Here is a 21,991-nt window from a genome sequence, read left to right on the forward strand (position 1 = left end):
TTTCTCTATCAAAGTAGATATTCCTCACAACAATCAGTTTGGGCCACTGTTTAAAAAACTATTTATAAGACAAGTTTTAGGTTTACAGGTTGAGCAGGAAGTACAAATAGTTTCTTCTATTATTGACATGCTACGTTAGTGTGGTTCCAACGTTATTGTGATGAACCAATATGAATACAGTATTAACTAAAGTCAATAGTTTACTGTTTCTATGGTTTTGGCAAATGCATAATGACAGTGATGTATCCACCATTACAGTATCAGTTTTACTGCCCTAAAAATCACCTGTGTTCTACATATTCAGCCCTCCTTAATGGGCCATTGTAAACTACTATTCTTTTTATATATTCTGATATTCTATTATGATCCTCAAGATCAAAGATAGTTGTTCTATATTTCAGTCTCTGTTTATCTCTTTCTAATCTACTGGCTCATTCACATTTTCATTTATATAATCTACTGGCTCAATCATATTTTCATTTGTATTTTACTTATTTTTCAATCTGATTTTGATGATCTGATTAACTTTCCCAAATTTTTATCTCCCATTTTTTTTTCCCTGAGATTCTCTCTCCCTGATCAAGGCCATGCTTCCTTGATCATTCTACCTATTCTTCCATCTCACTAATTCTTTTGCCAAGTTCACCTACCATATCTCACCCTTGATATGGATGTTTTAATCTTCTCTGCTTCTCCACTTGGGCTCTCAGTCTCAGCTGGAGAAAGTCACACCTCTGGGCTGACTAGCTGCAATGAAAATGCCAGTCTTATACAAACCTCAGCTCGATCTTCAGTGCCACGGATCTATCCTTCATCCATTCTGCAGGCAGTTGAGTCCCTCAGTATCTATTTCAATCTCTCACTACTCACCTGTAGACTCTTAGATAATGCCTGTCCCAATCACCGTCAACACATTTCAACTCCTATTTTTTATACCTTTATTTTATTTGTTTTATTTTTTTTAATGTGGTGCTGGGGAACAAACCCAGTGCCTCACACATGCTTGGCAAGTGCTCTACCATGAGTCACAACCCCAGCCCTCAACTCCTATTTTTATCAAGAAATTTGAGTGATAAGATATGATCTTCCTCAGCCTCCCAATCTTGACCTGTAGATTAAAAAGACACATTCTCACCATACTTTTTAAGTATCAAGGAAACATCTTTACCTCATCAAAATTAATTCTCAATTTAATGCCCCCCCCCAATCTACTCTGGGGACTTTGTCCTTCAGCTATTAAATTCCTTTTCTCAAATTATTTTTCTTTCTTTTCCTTCTTCATGTTATAATTACACTCAAGTCTCTGTGAGCTTAAAAACAAAACAACAACACCCTACCAAAATCAAAGATTGTTCTATTATCTCTGTCTCTCTTCCCTTCCTCTAAATTTTCTGAAAGAGCAATATATAGACAGGCCACTTTCACCTTTTCATTTCCAAGTTTTTACATAATCTTTTGCAGTTTGGCTTCTTCTCCCACCATTGTATCAAAACAGTGGTGGTTTAGGTCACAAAAACCAGGCAGGGACTGGAGGATGTTCAGTCCTTGAAAATATGACTGTACTAGGTGAGGTCTGCTTTTATATGGGTCATTCACTGTGGACCCATCTCAGCTCAGGTGATAGAGCTCTAGCAGAAAGTACTTTACTATCTAGTACATCAGAGTGTGTGAGATGATGGAGTTTAAGGCAGTGAGAGTGGTCAGAGTAGCCCTCAGATCTGTATATAAATCTCCCTTGAATCCATTTGATACCTAAACTAAAAAAAAAAAAATCCATACTGACACCTAAACTAAACACGTAAATTGTGGGGGCTCCTTATTAAAAAAAAAATCAGCGGAAAAGAATAGGAAGAAGTTTGTAAGAGACAAACAACAAATTCCAATTTTTGCCTATAATAGGGAGATACAGATTAAATGTTGAGTCCTTCATAGTAAAACAAAACAAAACAACAAAAAATCCCCTAAAAACAAAAACAAAAAACTTATACTCCAAATTTGATTATCTGGTAAGATTATCACTAAAATTGCAGCTCAGTAAACACATATTAAGTCAATAAATATTGAGAATATGCCACCGTCAGGACTATACTTCAAGATGGTCCAAAGAAAATTCTTGGCTTCAAGTTTAATGATAACAGAAGTTCAGATAAATAAAAGGAATAAAGAACCTTAGCATTAGTAGATAAGCAGTGAAATACCAATTTTTCATCTTTTTTACCTTTGAAAGATTACTAATTGCTTAAATCAAACCTCTATTTTTTGTGAAATTAATAAGGCATGCATATATAACTACAGTAGCACAAAGGTGAGGGTGGATATAAATGGAATTATATTGATGAAAGCTCATTAATTTTTGAAATTTGAGGTGGTGTGATATTAGTTTTAGATAGAATGCTTTCACTTAAGAATGCATGGTGTAATCTGTAGACTAACCACAAACAAGAAAAATACAGAGATATAGGTCAAAAGGCAACCCAGACAATAAAATCAAATATTAAAGTAATTTCAGTTTACATCCCTCCTCCGAAAAAGGTCAGGAAGAGAAGGAACAGAGGAAGAAATATATAAATGAAATAGTAAATTATAAATCTAAACCCAACTATTCAACAATGTATCATGAAGACACTATACTTTTAAATGTATATGCATTAAATAAATATCAGAGCTTCAAAAATCGTAGCAAACACTCACAAAGCTAAAGAGATGTTGAAATATCTTTTTGAGAATTGAAAGAACAAGAGAAAATATAATTATAAATGCAACTTGTTTCGTTACCCAAACTAAATATTTAGCCCTTAGGGGATCAGAATTCATTCATTCACTCACCCCTCCCTCCCTCTCTCCCTCCCATCCTCCCTTCCTTCCTTCTTTCTCTTTCTTTCTTCTGTTTCTCTGGTTCTTTCTTTCTTTCTTTCTTTCTTTCTTTCTTTCTTTCTTTCTTTCTTTCTTTCTTTCTTTTTCTTTCTCTCTTAATAACATAGCAATTTTAAAAGACAACAATTGTATTAATTGTGCTTGAAAATACATTGTGATTTTCATCATGTACTATATCTTGACAAAATGTTTAGAACATGAGTGGCCAAAGGTAAAGGCTTCATTTAAACTCTGTTTTATTATAGAAAATATTTTTAAATTTAGTTTCATTTTGTCACCTAATTTTATTTCCTAAAAGTTCATAAAATAGCATTTGGTGAGGTTTTAATTTGACACCACAACCTAAAGCCTTGTATTATACTCATTTTAAGTGAAATTAAGGGTTCCAGGGGTTACAGTTGAATCTTTAGGTATAAGACAAATAAATGAATTCTTACCTTAAAGACCAGCTCTCCTACTAAGCCATTCCATGTCCCATCTTCTTGTGGGCTTCCATACTTATGATCCGGTGCAACATAAATTTCATAGTTAAAACCCAGGTAGTTAGATAAGGCATCCAAAACATCAATGGAAAAGCCCTGGTATTTCTTCGGCTTACCCAAGACATTTTCAGAGACCATTACAAAAGGCTCTTCCTACATGGAAATAAAAGAAATTTTGATGTCAATCAAGATTGCTCCCTAAAAGGAAAGACTAATTCTTTAAAGAACTTTGCTTACAAAGTCCAAAATCTGTCTTATGCTTTGAAATAATTAACTTAGTATTATAGTTTATGCATTATTAATGAATCATATTATTGAAAAAGTTTTAATCACTTAATTTCTTATCATTTCTTATTTAATAATTTCCATATCAAAAGTAGGATGAAAGTGACTGAAAAACTTCAAGAGCTATGAGTTTATTATCACCTTAGGATCTATCTAAAATTAATTAATAATACATCAGGATGTGCTTACTGTATTTATTACCATTTTTATTTATATTTGTTAAAGTACATAAAATTTTATTTTAACAGATATAATATAGAGATGTAACTGTGAAAAGATTGAATATTTTAAGTACCTATAAATTAGCCAAAAGGTATTCTATATCATATTTATTAAAGTTATTTGCTAAACAATTTTATAACTTTGATATAAACATACATTTTATTTGCAAAAATAATTTCTCTATTACTACTATAAGAAAATTCACTTACTTTTGGTATACTATCTAATTTGGTAAGTTTACCAGATTGATTTTTACTGCTACTTCCATTATATACTTACATTTTTGTCATTTTGGAGGGAAGTACTGGGGATTGAACTAAGGGACACTGGACCACTGAACCACATCCCCAGTCCTATTTTGTATTTTATTTAGAAACAGGGTCTACTGAGTTGGTCAGCATGCTTTTGCTGAGTCTGGCTTTGAACTCCTGATTCTCCTGCCAAAGCCTCCCAAGCACCTGGGATTATAGGTGTGCACGACTGCCTTGCCTGAATTAGTTATTGTAATGTAACTAGTTATTGAGGTATCCTTTTTTTGTCTTTTAAACTCTAACAAATAGTTCAATGTCATTTTAGAACACTTAACATTACGAGGGCAAAATTGGTATGAAAAGACAGAATTAAATAATCTATTCTTTACTTTGCTAAACTTGTCGAGAAATATTTCAGCAATAATAATATTTATAATAACCATTCATAGTATATAGAGTCAATCCAGCTCTGTTGGCAGGCTAAAATTTTTCTTTGGGTTTAAGCCAGAAAACCTAAAGATTTTCTTTTTGAATAATTTTTCTTTAGGGATACACAAAATAGCCTTTACTGAGATGTAGAGCAGTATTTTGCTTTTGGCTTTTATTCAAAGACACTAAGTAAATGCCTAATAAAATCACTGCACCTGTTGCAAAAATATTGTCCAGTATAATGCTCAATTTTTTGCCCTAAAATTCACCATGGACTAAATGTTTTAATTGATCAGGATCACAGAATTTCATTTGCTGCAATAATGCCTTTTTTTTTTTTTAAAAAAAAAGGATGAAAATAATGTAACTAGTTATTGAGGTATCCTTTTTTTATTTTATTGCTTAGGTCATTTTAGAATAAAATGAATCAGTAAATGGATGGTTCAAAAGGGCAGATTACTACCAATTGTTCCCCATTAGTGAGTTTCTTCTTTTATCACAATTTTTTTTTCCTTTATGGACCACTAAGAATAAGGACAACCTGTAGTCCTAATTTAGGCAAGGCAATTCCACGTGACTAATTCCCACCAAAACAATGTAATCAGGGTGGTTTCTGCAACATGTTTTGCTGTCCTTCCTACTATTTGCCAGCTGGTACAAACATATGATGCCTGGTGCCCTGGTAACTATCTAAGACCATACATCACAGACAAACAAGACAGAAATCCATGTCTCTGACACTTGAAATGCCATACCAGGCTGGCCCGCCCAGCAGAACCTCTCTAGAGTTCTACAATATATGGGGGAAAAAAAATCAAGTAATTCCAATATTTTTTTTTAGTTAAGCTAAAAAGGTTAGAGATGTTGAGAATGAAATAGAAATTTCTATTAGAATTAATTTAAATATAAATGGCATACATGAGTAAAATTTCATTTCAATTCTTTAATGTCGATGTATAAAATACAACACATCTTGATGATTATAAATTATTTATGTATTTTAAAGTATGTAATAAAACTTCCAGACAATTGATAGAATTTGCTACTTTTGATTATTTAGACAAAACATACTATGGCAATGACTACTAGGCATTGTGCAAATAATCCTAAGTGGGTCCTAAGGTCATTAGAATCAGAGGAGATTAAAGAAATTCACAAATCAAGATCAAATTCGGGGAGCATGTAAATATGACAAGGAAGTTCTGTAATTAATATGATCTTAGATGCCTGTATCATGTAATAAATGATGTAACAGAAAGCATGTACTTCTTCATATGCCACCCATTGATGTCTACATTATGAACATCATCACCTGGCAAACCAAACCAATTGAATGAACATTCATGGAGAATCTTATTGGGCTGACCATTCCATCAACAATTTTGAGTCATAAGCATTCTCTATTTTTAAGCACCTTCAAACAGATCTCTTACGTTGAGCAATAATTTAATCACCAAGAAATTCAATAAACTCCTTGAGGTAAATGATACTTAAAAAATTAAGCCATTAACTACATTGTGTAGCTAAGTGATAAGTGTGGCAAGAATAATATACCAATGTATACTTTTATATAAACTACTAATGGTTCATTTTCATTTTTTGTTTATATCTCTTTTGAGCAATTGTTCCATATACTAAATTGATACATTTCCTTAGTGTGCTAAATTTCTTCCTAGAAATGACTTTAATTTTGATTTTATAAATCCCGAGATAAGCAGATCCCTTTCTCAGATCTGTTGTTAAAATCTGCTCATGGCAATGTCAACTAGAATTGATTAAAGGTACAGAATAGAAATGGTTATACTAAAGGTTCTTTTAAAGAGAGCTGATGAATTATCGATGAACATGCCTTTTAAATTTTATGCTCTAAATAAACCTTTATTCTATCCTCTCATTTGTCACCTGGATCAATATTTTTTTTTTTTTTATTATTTTTAAAGACTTATTTTTAAGGTGTATTACAGATTTAGATCACTCTTTGTAAATTCTAACTCAGGTCTGTTGTTCTCTACAAGGATGCACAGCCAATATATTGGACAGGTAAACCTAACATCGGAAATTAGATTAAAGCTCTGGGAACAATAATAGAAGAGAAACTTCTTTCTTCTGTGGTAATACTCAGCTTGGTTTAATCAGTTTTATATACACTTTTATATATGCACTTACTTCCAAAATTTATTTACTCATTGACTTATCCATATAACATCCATTAAGCAGCCACTGCCTCAAAGAATTATGCTCAGTAGAGTTAGAAAGATGGTAAAAAGGCATGGGCATCACTTTCAAAATAACACACAATGTACTCAAAAATATAAAGCAAAACAAAAACAACACACATCATAATGGGGACCTTGAGATCAAGGAAGAAGGACAAAGGAAACTAAAAAAAAGAGAAGAAAGAAAGAAAGAAATATGATTTGGGTATTACCAGCCATGCACTTTCTTGCTAAATAAGAAAACTTAGGAACAGAAAGTTTTATCTCAAAGTCACAAATAAGTTACAGAAAAAGAAGTCATCAAAATTTGTTTTATTTTAAAGACATCTCTCTAAATTCCAGTTTCCACCCAATCCTTTGGATTAAAAACTAAGATTGCATAATTTGTCTCTAATTTTAATGTCTCAACTTTCAATTTTAATTGTCTTAAAATTTCAATTTAAGTTAGTATAACATTGATAGAGACTCCAGATGTCTGTCAGGAAAAAATGAAAACACCGCAATCTCCTTTGGAGGAAAGTATCTTCATTTTAGATTTCATATTATTACTTCAAATAATGTCTGAATAAATTGTTTTAGAAAAAAAATCAAAGGCATCAGATGAAAGAAAATAATACTTCAGATATTAGAACTAGCAGACAGATGACAGAACTAGATTTCAAGAATTCAGATATTAGAAATTTTGACTGCTATTATAAATACTATGCCTATTGAAAAAAGTATATATAAAAGAAATGCATATATTTTTTAATTGGCAGAAACTAAAAACTACATCATGATAGAGTTGAAAAACAATCAATCAGAAATTTGAGAATTAAAGTTGGTGGAATGAGATGGAGATCATTACCCTAGGTACATGTATGACTGCACACATGGTGCAACTCTACATCATATATGACCAGAGAAATGAAAAGCTGTGCTGCATTTGTGTACAATGAACCAAAATACATTCTGCTGTCATTTATAACTAATTAGAAAAAAAATGAAAAGAAATTTAAGAATTAGAAAATATAATGACAAAAGGTAAGAAATTAATGATTAAGTTTACTAGAAACAGATGAAGAATGAATTAGCAAATTGCAATAGGTCAAGATTAATACCTAGAGTACAACAAGAACAAATGAAAAGATGGAAACCCCCAAAGGAAGAATGGAGGAAATGGTGACCGGAAGGCTATGGATTCAGATGGTGAAGATGGTGCAGATCATTATCCTGCACAGGTCATCAAGCCCAAAGAAGTCAGCATCCGAGTTAGAAGTCAAGTTGGAACTACAAGTAGATTTCTCTACGAGGAGCAACAAAAACTGTACATCTGGGTTTTAGGGCAAGAAGTTATTCTTGATCACTCAGGGTCCTTGGGAGGTTTCAATGATGTTTATTGATACATAAATAGATGATAAAGTTCAAAAAAAAGAAAAAGAAAAGAAACAAGAATAGAAGAGAAACAAGGAGAAATGGTTTGATGATTTCAAGTATGGTCATACATATAAAGAAATTAGAGCTATCATTCATTTCTGATGGACATGTAAATTGGTACGATCATTTTGGAAAACATTTTGACATATCTAGTAGCACAGAAAGATACTTATGTACAAGTTAAGATTGTCTTTTTTTGAGTGATATATAAATATTTATCTAGTATGAAAATATGCATAATTATGTTCTGGAAATTCCACTGCTTGGTTGGGCACAATAGGGAATATCGAGCACCAAAATATATGTCCAAGAATGTTGATAGCAGCATTGTTTGTAATAGCCCAAATATGGATATAACATGAAAGTCCAAATTGTCCATCAGCATGAAAAAGATAAATTCACTGTTGTACATGGATGCAAGGGAATACTAAATAGTTTTAAATTGACTAGACTAGCACTATACATGAGCATCAGTAAATTTTTAAAAGAATGACTTGAGTGAAATAAATATTCCCCAAACCACAATTTGATTTCATGTATGCAACATACAAAAACAGGTAAAAATTACAATAGAATTCAAAGCTTTATAGTGGGGACACAAAAAAGAATATCAAGGCCAGGACTACTCTGGGTAGTCAGCTCTAGGATGCTGAGGAAGGTCTGATTAGAAAGATGCACAAAAAGCTGGGTGTAGTGGCACGCGCCTGTAATCCCAGTGGTTTTGGAGGCTGAGGCAAGAGGATCTCAGGTTCAAAGCCAGACTCAGCAAAAGTGAGGTCCTAAGCAACTCTGTCTCTAAATAAAGTAAAATTCACAGACCTCATCTCTAAATAAAATACAAAATAGGGCTAGAGATGTGGCTCAGTGGTTGAGTGCCCTAGAGTTAAATTCCTGGTACTATCCCCTCAACCAAAAAATAAAAAATAAAAAAAGATGGACAAAGGACAGTGGCTCTTATGAAATTACAATTCTTTCCTTTTTGTCCTAGGCAGCTATTTATTAATTGATGATTCATATTTTCCCTATATGTGTGTTATAATGCAACATAAAAGAAAAACAAGGAAAAATGTGTAAGCTAGAACCAGATAATGAAGGGTACTGAAGTCGTGTTAAAGTGTTTGTTTTTTTATTTGGCAGAGAACTAGAGTTTTCATGGAGGCATAGAATAACAAGAAAGTAATTTCAAAAGTAAAGTGCAGAAGGTATTGAGGCAGGAGGGAGGATTAGGAGCCCTTTGCAGTAGCCTAGATGACAGGAGATTATGGCCTATGTCTATTTAACATACATTTTCAACATCTAAGTACATAGCTTTGAGTGTTTTACAATATGGGCAGAGGGGAAAAGGGATATTATAAAATTCTGCTGCTAAAATTCATTTTCCAGCAATTAGTTTCAGAGAGTATTAATAGGACTTGAGTCTAAATTGGTGAAAACCTGTCTGCTGATTAAATGAAAACAAATTGCAGACTACGATCTGCTGATCATGTGCATGACAGACCCTCTAAGCACACGCCTCAGCAACTGGAATAAACGAAGCTTTAACAGAATGTCAGTAGTTTATCAATCTAAGTGCATTAGCATGAGGATTCATAGACCTGCTTGTAGAAAAGTGTGTTTCAGTGGTTGATAATTTTTATATTAGCAAGAATTTATTCACATCACTTGTGGGGTTATTGGATAATAACTTCATAATTCTGAATTTGTATTCAGTCACTTAAAAAAAATCTCATGCTAATTGCTTAGTTGATTTACAACACTGTTTTCAGCTTGCAAATTTTACAGTTAGTTCCCATATTTTAATAATATGTAATATTGTTTGCTAGTGATAGTTTTATTTAATTTGATTTTTTTATAAGATACAAACTACAGAATCTTCTGCCAAGACTTTATCAAAGGCTGTTTAAAGGTTTTATTATGCTTGACTGTACAGAATACCAGGATGGCCAGAACTAGAAAGAAGTTACTACAAATTCCTTAAAATTCTGCTCACACACAGCTCAAAGACATTGAAGAGAGAATGAGAATATTTCTTAATGGCTTGTTTAAAAATGTTTTTCCATAAAACATGCTCTCGGCTGAAGGAAGCAAGAGTTGTCTTTATGCATGGTGTGGGTTTCTATTTTGCTTAGGGAATGACACATTCCACTTTGATATATGCAGAATTAATGATCACCATTCTCCTTGGAATAACCTCATTATCTTTTGTAGAATGTATATTAGTATTAGAAATTTTTATAAGTTCAAAAAGGCTAGAGATATAGAACTTGTTATTAAAGAGACATCAAGACATCAGAATAGGAAAACAAACCTAAGGAACAGCTGGAGAGGAAGGAATAATCTAAGTACAGTAAAGGAGATACCTGAGTTGCATGGAGAGAAGAAAAATGACATAACTATGTACAATGAAACATTTTTAAAAGAATTATTGCTGAATGATATATGGAAGAACAAATGTTTATAAAACATTGTCCTTACCTTATTTTAAGATACCTTTGCTTATGTATTTTACCAGACAATAAGATTCAACTATAAGTGATAGAAATAAAAAAAAATAAAAATCAATTCCCAAGCCCATATTTTATATATTATTCCTGATTCCTATTTTGTAAGCAATTATTTAAGTGAACAAATACTTTTAATTGAACATAAAGTAAAGCTATTAGTATTCAAGATGTTTTACTTTAACAATGGAATATTTAGATATTATTTTCAAAAAATGAGATGATTACATGTTAGTGACTTAGAGGCTAGATAGAGAATGGATAAAACAAAAAAAATTTACATGAGAATATGAAGAAAATAGGATACTATAATGGGAATAAAAGGTTAACTAAGAATATAGGTACCCACAATTACCTAAAACTCATTAGTTCTCAATTAGTTTTCTTTTCTAAAAAAAAAATTATTTGTTCTTTTTAGCTATACATGACAGTAGCATGTATTTTGACGTATGGTTTTCTTTAATATACAATTGAAAATGCACTTTAGGAGACTAAGATCTTATAAACCACATGATTACCACTTATAAACTGAGAAATACTAGATTCTAAGATTGTTTTCTTAATGTAAGTGCTGGATAATATTTTTGGTTTGGTCAAAATTTTCATAAATTACTAAATTTAATATGTAAGTGAATCTTACAAGTGCATACCCACATGCAAGAGGTGATTCTGTTCCATAAATATTTGTTAATGATTAGGTACATTTTACTTTTCAAGTACAGTTATCTCAAGGAAAACTATCAAGAACACATTTTGAGATACAGCATACTGCAGCTGTAAGGAGTGATGGGCTATACCAGATGTCAGACAACTATAAGATAAATAATTGAATAGCTTGGCAACATTTAACTTCATAATGATGATGTTATGTATAAACTCTCTGGTTAATGAAATCATACCCTTGTTAAAATTTTATGAAGGACAGGGATGTTAACAAATTTTCTATCAGGATATAGAAGAATTTAATAAATGTAAACTAAAGTTAATTAAATATTGAAATATAGCAAAAATCCATGTAAATATTAAAAATAAAAGGCATATAAAAATTAAAAATATCTAAGGACTAGTGATTTTTCTATCCAAAACAATATTACTTATAAGAAAAATAGCAAAAAATCAGTATCTTGTTTGATCATTCAAAAGAGCATTACTCAAAAATGGCATAATATTGGCACCAAAACAGTCATGAAGACCAATAATACAGAATAGAAGACACAGAGATTAACTCATATAAATAAAGTTATCTCATACTAGACAAAGTTGCCATAAATATACATTGAAGAAAAGATAGCCTCTTCAACAAATAGTGCTGGGAAAACTGAAAATTCACATGTAATAAAATGAAATTAGATCCCTATCTGTCACCCTGCACAAAACTCAAAGTAAAGCAAGGACCAGAGACCCTGTACCTACTAGTAGAAAAAGTAGGCCCACATGTCCATCATTTTGGCTTAGAAATGGAATTCCTCAACAAGACTCGTAAAGCACAAGAAGTAAAGTCAAGAATCAATAAATGGGATTTTATTAAACTAAAAAGCTTCTTCACAGAAAAGGAAACAATCAAAACATGAAGAGACAGCCTACAGAATGGGAGAAATATTTGCCACAAGTACTTCAGATAGAGCATTATGGAAGCTAAAAGGAATGTATAAAGAACTCAAAAAACTTAACAGTATAAAACAAATAACCCAATCAATAAATGGGCAAATAAACTGAACAGACACTTCACAGGAGAAATATGAATGGTCAACAAATATATCAAAAAAGGTTCACCATCACTAGCAATTAGAGAAATGCAAATTAAAACTACACTGAGATTCCATTTCACTCCAGTCAGAATGGCAATTATCAAGAATACAAGTAATAATATATGTTGGGGAGAATATAGGGGGAAAGGCACATTCATACATTGCTGGTGGTACTGAAAATTGGTGCAACCATTATGAAAAGCAGTATGGAGTTCCTCAGAAAACATGGAATGGAACCACCATTTCATCTAGTTATCCCACTCCTTTGATATATACCCAAAGGACTTAAAGTCAGCATACTAAAGCGATGCAGCCACATCAATGTTCATAGCAGCTCAATTCGTAACAGCTAAGCTATGTAACCAACTTAGGTGCCCTTTAACAGATGAATGAAGGTTCCCTTCAACAGATGAATTGATAAAGAAAATGTAATACATTTACACAATGGAATATTACTCAGCCATAAAGAAGAATGAAATTATGGCATTTGCCAGTAAATTTTATGGAACCCGAGATTATCCTGCTAAATAAAAGAAGCCAATCCCCCAAAAAACAAAGGCTGAATGTAATGGAGGGGGAGGAGTTGGAGGTTCACCGTATTGTACAGGAGAGACTGGGGGATATGGAGAGGGGATGAGAACGGAAAGACAGTAGAATGAATTAAATATGCTTCCTATGTTCATATATGAATACAGGACCATTGTAACTCTACATCATGTACAACCACAAGAATGGGAAGTTATACTCCATGTGTGCACGATATGTTGAAATACATTCTACTGTCATGTATAACTAAAAAGAATAAACAAAAGAATGCTACTGCCAGCTTACAGCAAAAATGTAGCCATGAATAGGATGAACAAAGAGCAAGCATGTCTATCCCAGACACACCTTGTCATGGGAGTGACAGACACCAAAACAAACAAGCTTTGTATGTATTATGTATGTGGAACAGACATACACATTACTTCACTTGGCTACTGGGCTGTGAAGGAAGATTAGACAAATAAAGAGAACAAGGAATATGTGAGAAAGGACTGTACCTTCAACTAGGAAGAGCATCTGTAAATACAGCATTGTAGACAGAGGGCAGAGTAAGTACAAATGTACCACATAAGAGTTTCAGTGATAAGTCCAGGGAGAGAAAAAAATGCTCTTATGGCTGGAACTGAGGGAGCCAGGGTCAGAGTAGGCGATGGGTTGGGGTTGGGTGGAGGTTATAGAGGGTCCTCAGGCCACTGGGATGACTTTAGTTATAACTTCAGCTGAGAAGGGAAGGCATTGAGATAGGAAGCCAGATGGCTCTGAGAAGAGGAGGCAAATAGCCTGATAAGTTTTAAGTTTTATAGACAATTGTAGTTAGTATTGATAAGAAACTGGAAGAGGCAAAGGATCAATTAGGAGTCTTGGGCAATAAATCTGGAATGAGATGATAATGTTTGTAATGGATTTGATGAGATCAAATCAGACTAAAGCAGAGCTAAAGGGCTTCTCTGCCATTGGATGCTGTGTTGTAAGTACTTAAAGGGAAGTGATGCAATGCTATTCTGTACTTCCTAGAGAGTCATAGTGGAGGGCTTAGTTATCAGAAGAGGATAGATTTCTCAAGCTGTCCTTGAATGGTTTTTATTTGGAATATGCGTAATGATAATCTCATTATAGGAACTAAGATTCTGAATCAATGAAGTCTTCAAGGTTAGCATTCAATATAGAAGCAAAGCAGTAATTTTAAAATATTGCAGCACTGCATACAAAATTAATACACATTCAAAGTTAATAGAAGAAAGCATGAAAATGTGTACATTCTTCTTTTTTAATATTTGCATGACCACTCCTCATAATCATTTACAAGAGAAATAATATTTATTAGAAGAAACAATAAAAATTAAAATCATCAGAATTTTTGAAGCTTTAAGTTTTAAAAGACCAAATTTCAATAGCCAACTTTGAGGGTAAATTATTTATTTTTACTCTCCTAGAACACCTTTGAGAAATACAAATTAGAATAAAAAGAACTATTTTGTTTATTGCTTATCAGATTGGCAAGGAAGAAAAAGAATGTTAATGTTTATCAGCAGAAGAATAGGCATTATTATACACCACTTATGTGAATTAAAACAGGTAAAACTTTTCCAGAAAACGAATTGACAATAAGAAAGCAAATGCCTTAAAAATGTTCATATTATTTCATCTGGTAATTTTGCAGCTAACAAAAAATCATAAATGAGCCTAAGTTATCTTAGGAAAAAGTTGAAAATAATGTAAGTGCCCAGCAATAGGGGATTAAATTTTTAGAAAAGTCTATCTGTATGGCAAACTATTTATAGGATATTAAGTCATCAACCTCAGTGTTTCTAATGCCTGCTTATAGTCATGTTAAGAATTGAGCTACAGGTTATTTTTTTCTTAAACCAAAAGTATTTTTAAGTTAACATTTTATTTTCCTTCATCTTATAGAGGAATCCTTTCATTTGCATTCCAAAAGAGTTCAGTAAATGAAAAATAAAAATGTTAATTTTCAGTTAGAATTCTGGGAATCATACATAATATTTGATAAATTAATGGATGTTTGAAGCAACTCTAAGAAGTATTCATTATGTACCTAAAAAAAAAAAAATTGTTGCAAGTCTCTAATACAAACAGTACCTAGTTCCCTTAAAATTATTCATGTGTATATAACTAGGTGGGAACAAAATGTACAGGACTACCCACAGTATGTGAGTGTTTAACACTTGAAAATAATATCAGTAATAATAATGGCAAAAAAACTCCAAAAAAGGACTTAATATGTGCTGTGCACTTTCAAAATATTTTTTCTATATTTATGCCCAATAATCCTATAAATTTTGGACCATAATGATTTTAATTTTTAGAGATAATAAAACAACTTAACTAGTAAGTGATAGAAATAAAAGAATTATGAATAATTTGTTAATTTTTCTCTTCCACATTATTTGAGGTTTTGTCATTTAAGGTAGAATACTTTTCTATAATTCCTACAAATAAGAGAGTCTGAAACATGAAGGAGAAGCCAGGGTTGGAAATCAAATGATTTTAGTTTCCAAGAAAGTAAATAAAGTCATTCAGTGGTAAAAACTAATAAGAGCCAGGAACAGGACCCTGGAAGAAAAGATTCCAGTGGAGGAGGCAGAGGGGATAGAGAGGTAGAAGGGTGTCAGGGTTAGGCCTTCTTGGAAGATGTAAGTAAGGACAGGATTTCAAGGAGGAGGTTATTAGTGGATTCCAACTGAGATGGGAGGCCCAATTGATAAATCCTGAAAGCACCCATTTCAGTTGTCTAATAGAACTTGAAGACATTTAGAGCAGTTTCTTTGGAGAATTGAAACTAGAAGCCAAGTTTCCGTGGTTTTGTAACAAGGACTTGGATTTTTCACTTGGGCCTGCAAATAACGAATAGGTTACTCAAAGCAATATAAAATACTTGCCATCTCTGCTTCCATTTTTCATCTTTCTCCTTTGTTCTGAGTCACCTTGGATTCCAGGAATAACAAGTCTGATCAATAAACATCTTGATGAGTGGAAAGTACTCCCCACCCCAGGCAATAGCAACTTTCTTATTGCTGACAAGCTCCCACCTGACCAATCTTGAGATAATGATGGGACAGACCATGCATGACCAAGATCACCTGCTTTGCCAGCTGTGTAAGTCCTCCAGCTGTGCACACACCCAAGCTTTGTCCTCATCGCCCTTTCTGCAAAACTTCCAGTCTGTATCAGCCCCTTGGACTAAGGGCAAAGGATATAAGTACCCTTGTCTTTCTGGTAGAGCCACCTGTTCTGCTTTTTACCATTTCATCAGGGGCTAGACCTGACCTTGGGGACTCCCAGAATTGAGTTTCTGGTTTAGGACTCTGATAACAGAATTGAAGAGTCTAAGACATGTGCTGAGAAAAGAAATAGTAAAGGATTTGGTAAAAGAATTAAAAAAAATTTTTTTAAACCTTGAATCTATATTTAGGCTGAAGGATAAAGCACATAAAAATAAACAAACCCTGTACTTTACATATCTCAAAATTTGCTCTTGCACACATTACCTCTTTGAGTTTCTAGAAATCTTTTGCACTGTTATGCTATAAATGAGAGGACTGAAACTTGAGGGTACAGTTGAGAAATACTGTGCTCAAGTCATAAAAGCTAGTAATAAAGACTAGAATTTGAATCTTGTGATTTCTCATGCTAAAGTCTATATTATAAGCCATTAACCTAGACTTCCTTCATCAGGCTATGAGCATGTTGTGTGTATCTGGGAGGGGGACAGAAACTACTTGGTGATAAGAGAGGAAGAACTTTTTTAAACACATGGTGTGTTTGTCTTTCTGTCTCTGTCTCTGTCTCTCTCTTCCTCTCCCTCTTTCCCCCTACTCTGAAACTCAAATATTTTTTACATGTAAAATAAAGGTATTTGCACTTTCTTCTCCTTCCAAGCTATGCTGCAATTTTCGTCTGCAGTTCTGCCATAAAGATGAACTTAAAGTCAAATCATTTGAAATTTTATCTTAATTTCCCTTATCTGACCAAAGCACACCCTCCCGAAAATACAGATGTCATAAACCCTCCTCCAAGAGCATTTTCTGCTAACTCTAACAACAAAAGAGACTGCAAACTGAGGCCCGAACCATATCCTTCTCTTTTTGTTAAATTGCAGTATAAATTTTACCTCTGAGTATTCTGCAAGTTACTCATTACTGAGTGACTACCACATATCTTTTTTTTTTTTTTCTGTGAATCTATTGCTAGTTAATTCACAGGCTCCATACACTGAACCTTCTGTGAGTACAGAAAAAGTTTTTCTCCCAACAGCATACAGTCATTTTCTTGAACAAAGATAGTCTCTTCCCTAAAAGTAACTCTGGAGAGAACAAGGTGCCAAATATTTCGCTAACCCCACTCTACATCCTTTGTGGAAAGTACTCTCACTATTTCAGCCACTGGTGTGGCTGATCTAAGGTTTTAAGAATAAAGTTGCAGGCTTTCTATTTCTAGTGAGCTGAATGCTTTCTGAAGGATGTACCTTTTTCTTTTGATTCTATTATGAAGCACAGTGGGAAACTTGAAAGAAATGATCTCCTGCATAGAGGGCAGCGACAGAAGAGTGGAAAGCAGAAAGGTGCTGATATTTAAAAGCAAGAAACAAATCTGTAGGGATTTACAAAAAAAAATATGTGGAGAAATCTAAACTTAAAACTACAAAGGCAATCTTCTGTCTTGCACAAAATGAAAACACACAAAGGATTATTACTAGCAGTATTATTAAAATTAATGACAAGGTACATAAAAATGACTTCTATACCAGCTTCTATCAGAAGGAATATAAACTGTAGCATCAAATTAATTAGAAGGAAGTGCTTGTAATTCACTTGAAAACATAAAAATGTATGGATTTTTCCCATGTTATCTTATTGCATTATAAGTCAGAATGCTTCACCTAAAATCTGTCCTAACACTTACTCAACCTATTAGATCCTTCATTAGATGGAGCAAATGTCACTTAGAGTCATTAAAAACAGTGAGTATTGGTCCTATACATTTTTATATTCCCTAGCACATACTCTAGAAATGTTTCCAAATGTAACATGTGTTTTGAAATGCATCCTGGTTCTTGGGGCTGATGGCCAAGGTCATTCTTAAAATTTTGAAAGGATTCATAAAACAAAGGTGTGATATTTTTTAAACCCTTTGATCACTATTTTATTCTCCTTGACTTTTAAGAAGGTAAAAGACCTTGCTTTCAAATGCTAATCATTTGCTTCTTTATTCCCCACATTGACTTCAAATCATTCAGTCTCAATACTTCATTTTCTTGAGTGCTCTATTGACCATAGTCTTAGAAGTTACATTTGCCCCAGAACAACATAGCAGATTGTTATTTTTAATTGAACTGCAGAGTACTTTTTTTTTCCATTGGAAAAAAAAATGTAGTCTGAAATTTCATTTTTCCAATTCAAACATCATGTCAACAGTAATATTTAAGAAGAAAAAAGAAAAAAAGAAATTTCAAACATCTAAAAGAGAAACCAAAAACTTTTTTTAAGAAAAAAAACAAAGATTATTTGTTCAGGCTGTCATCACCTAGAGAACTTGAAATTCCTTAACAAAAGATTGAACACACGCTAGAATCACAAATTTAGTACACGCATAAAGGGATTTTTGTTTCCAGGTTAAAATAATTACTTGGCAGTTTACATGGAGGTGCTGTGAAAGAGCAAATTAAAACCCAAACCTCCTTGTATTTCAACTGATCATTAAAAAACCCCAGGGATGTATTCTGAAAAAGTGTGCATTCGCCTTCCTTTCCTTGACCAACTTTTCCATTTCTGGGACCCCCATGCAGTATGGTGGTTCTCCCCTTGACTGGCTCCGACCTCCCCAGAGGGAGCTGCATTTTAATAGTAGACGCTGACAGATGAGTAAACTATTCCCAGATTAGATGCTTTTTGGAGGTATCTTTTCTCATTTCAGACCACTCTAGAGTACTATTTAGTGCAATGGACAGTGATTTGATGAATGATCCTCTATTGCTCAGAACTGTGACTGTGCCCTTGAAAGGATCTAAGTCCTACCTGGGGATTAGTGTTCTCCTTGGTAAGGCTGTCATCCAAGATGGGCCTTTCAGGAAGAGGGACTGGGAAAGTATACAAGGTTATATCAAAATTCACTTCCTTTTGCAAGCCCAAAATTTAATTTTTTACATAATAATTTTAAGGTTATTTTCTCTATTGATTAGGAAGATTGGGTCTCCAAAGAAGTCACCTATTTAGTAAAGATGCTGTTTGACCTTGGCTTAAGTAGAAGATCATGATTGGGAAGAGGTGAAATATTGAACATTTATAGCCAAAATTTTCTTGGGCTATCATAGGCCTTATAGAAAAATGATAACTTACTTAACCTTCCTATCTGACCTAACACTTTCCTATTATGTAAACTTTTCAGAATTTATTAAGTTTAGCATATATTAAGCATAGCCTCCAACAACACCAAAGCTAAGAATGCCATAAAATAACATCTGAAACCTGTAGAAGAGATTTTCCTGCTTTGGTGAAGCCACCTGCCTAATGCCCCCACCCATGTATTTATTGAATGTATTGATTTATGATTTTCTTTGTTCTTTGGCTATAAAAGTTCATATAATCTCTTCTACTTCAGGGCACATCATTCAGGGTATCTTAAACCTGTGTTCTAGGGGCATGTTCACTCATGTTTGGCTCAGGTTAAACTATTTCTTAAAAGCAGAATTGTTATTGCACATTGATATAAACAAAGAAAATTATCTGTGATTTTTTTTTCATCTGGTTACCCAATGCTAGTTTATGTCAACTATAAAATAGCAACAAGCCCTTGAAGCTCAGATGTGTAGATGAAATTGTGTCTCCTTGATAAAAATCCAGGTCTTCTGAGAGTTTGGAGCAATGTTTGAAACACTGACAAAGCAAGGTATGTGGGAGAACCCTACTTTATATAAGTTTGCTTACCTAATCTCTGCTAATTATTATGGAACTCCATGGTACATATATACTTTTCACTTATCTTTTTTAAGTCTTGGTACAGTAAGATTCCCCATATAAACTTTTTCTTTTTTTTTTTTTAATATCCTTATTTTATTTTTATGTGGTGCTGAAGATCAAACCCAATTCCTCACCATACTAGCAAGCCACCTCTGAGCCACAACCCCAGCCCTAAACTTTTTCTTAACAAGTCTCTACACCATGTGTGAGCTCTGGGAATTATCTACTTTCTTCTCATTCTTTCCTTTTGTAAAATTTCTCTTTATATACAGAGGCCTGAATACTCAGCCAACACTCAAGTAGACTTCCGTGAAAATTTCTGAAACTATTTTCTTGTATAGTGTTGGGGCTCAAAGTATGGCACGTTGTCATACTGAGTGGTTTGAATTAAAGGAGAACCAAGATCATTCTGATCTTCTCTCTAATATATCCCTGGTCTTGTTCCTCTTTCCCTTCAAAGTACAGTGAGGTAATTTCTCTGAAGTTCCCTTATAAGAGGGAAGAGAAGGAATGCGATTGTCGTGAACTCCCTCCCTGACACCTCATCCACCAGAGAAAGGAAAGGAAATCAAGTCACTCACCCAGCGCCTTTGGCACACTCATTCCTCCCGCAGCCTCTCATCACCTGTTGGCACCTGCCTCCAGAATCCCCAATACCCATTTTTCTTAGCAGCTCAATGCTGTTTAAACTCCAACTAACTGGTCCTTATTGAGTACCACATTTTATATGGTTCCCAGGCAATCAGTACACTTACATGCCTTTTCTCCTGCTAATCTGTCTATCAGTTTATTTCATAGATCAAATATTGAACCTTCAGAAGGTAAAAGGAATTCCTTTCACCCCTTTAATAGCCATTTTCTAGAAGTATCTCCCAAACTACCAACTACCTCAGCATTCTCTCTGATCTCTACTTTTTCTCAATTCAATGGGGCTGACAATTGTTTTGGATCTATGTCTCTGTCTCCATTGTAGAAATTGCCAGCAGAAAAAAAGATGGAGTAATTGTTAGCACACAATGACTGAGCTGGGTGCAAAGCCTTTATTCAGTTGTGGAGTCATGCCACAGGTGGACGACCCATTTTCCTGGTGGAAAATGATCCACTGGCTAATGGGGGTGTCTGTGCTTATATATACTACACTGAGAGGTGACTTAATTATTGACAGAGCGTTATCAGTTTGAGCACTCAGGTTTGTGAGAATTTGAAATGTGTTTTTACTGGGCAATATTTTTACCTGGGGAAGAATGGAGGGTCTGGGGTCAGCATTTAGGGCTTCTCTCTTTCCCTTCAGGGTCCATTGTACTATCATTGGGAAATAATTTATTTGGGGAAAGATCAATGCTTTGGCTTCTTCCCAGAGAATGACATTCTAGGCTTGAGGAATATCTCCTTCCCAGGGATTGTCTTGTCACTGGATGATATTTGCTTCCTTTCTAGGGATAGTCCTGTCACTAGGAAAAGATGTATTGGGAAAGGATCAATGTTATCAGTGCATTGCCTTCTTCCTTACTCTCTCTTCTCAGGCCACACTATTTTGAGATTTGTCATTTTCCATATCTTACATTTAGTTTTTTCCAGCCTGTTAGGAATCAAAGTCTATTGGTATCTGTTAACAAATGTCTGAAAATACGTTTCCATATTTTGCTCAGTTTTATAGTTGTTTATCACAGGAATTTATTCACACCAGTCCTTGTTACTGGGAGCAAATTAGACAAAACAAAGATTCAATGCTTATTTTTAGCACATATGTAACTTGAAAAAGTTTTTAAAAGCTATAAGTCTCAGCCCATATCAGCAAAATTTAAAACATAACATTGTAGGCTCTAGTAAAAATTATAGATAAGAAAATACCAAGAATAAAAGATTTATTAGTAAGTTAGCTGGCAAAGTTATCTGTAAGATTCAGTAGCTACTAATTCCTTAATACGTTCCTTTGTAATACTAAAAAGTAAAATCTATCTCAGCAGTATCTCTCCAGTTTTTATAATTTATACTCATGTTTGTTCCTTAGGAATTTTATGGGAAGCTGATATTGTGTTGTTGG

The 21,991-nt window shown here is 33.6% G+C and overlaps 1 protein-coding gene across 4 annotated transcripts in view; it reads right to left on the reverse strand.

Annotated features, from left to right (window-relative positions):
- Grid2 (glutamate ionotropic receptor delta type subunit 2) overlaps positions 1-21,991 on the reverse strand; it is a 1,411,364-nt gene that overhangs the window by 356,358 nt on the left and 1,033,015 nt on the right. For all 4 annotated transcript variants that reach the window (XM_021734724.3, XM_078021917.1, XM_005337550.5 and 1 more), the window contains exon 10: positions 3,312-3,509. In XM_021734724.3, the coding sequence (XP_021590399.1) occupies positions 3,312-3,509 (198 nt within the window). The remainder of the gene's footprint in view (positions 1-3,311; positions 3,510-21,991) is intronic.

Source organism: Ictidomys tridecemlineatus, chromosome 9 (assembly GCF_052094955.1).
Source record: "Ictidomys tridecemlineatus isolate mIctTri1 chromosome 9, mIctTri1.hap1, whole genome shotgun sequence".
NCBI lineage: Eukaryota > Metazoa > Chordata > Mammalia > Rodentia > Sciuridae > Ictidomys > Ictidomys tridecemlineatus.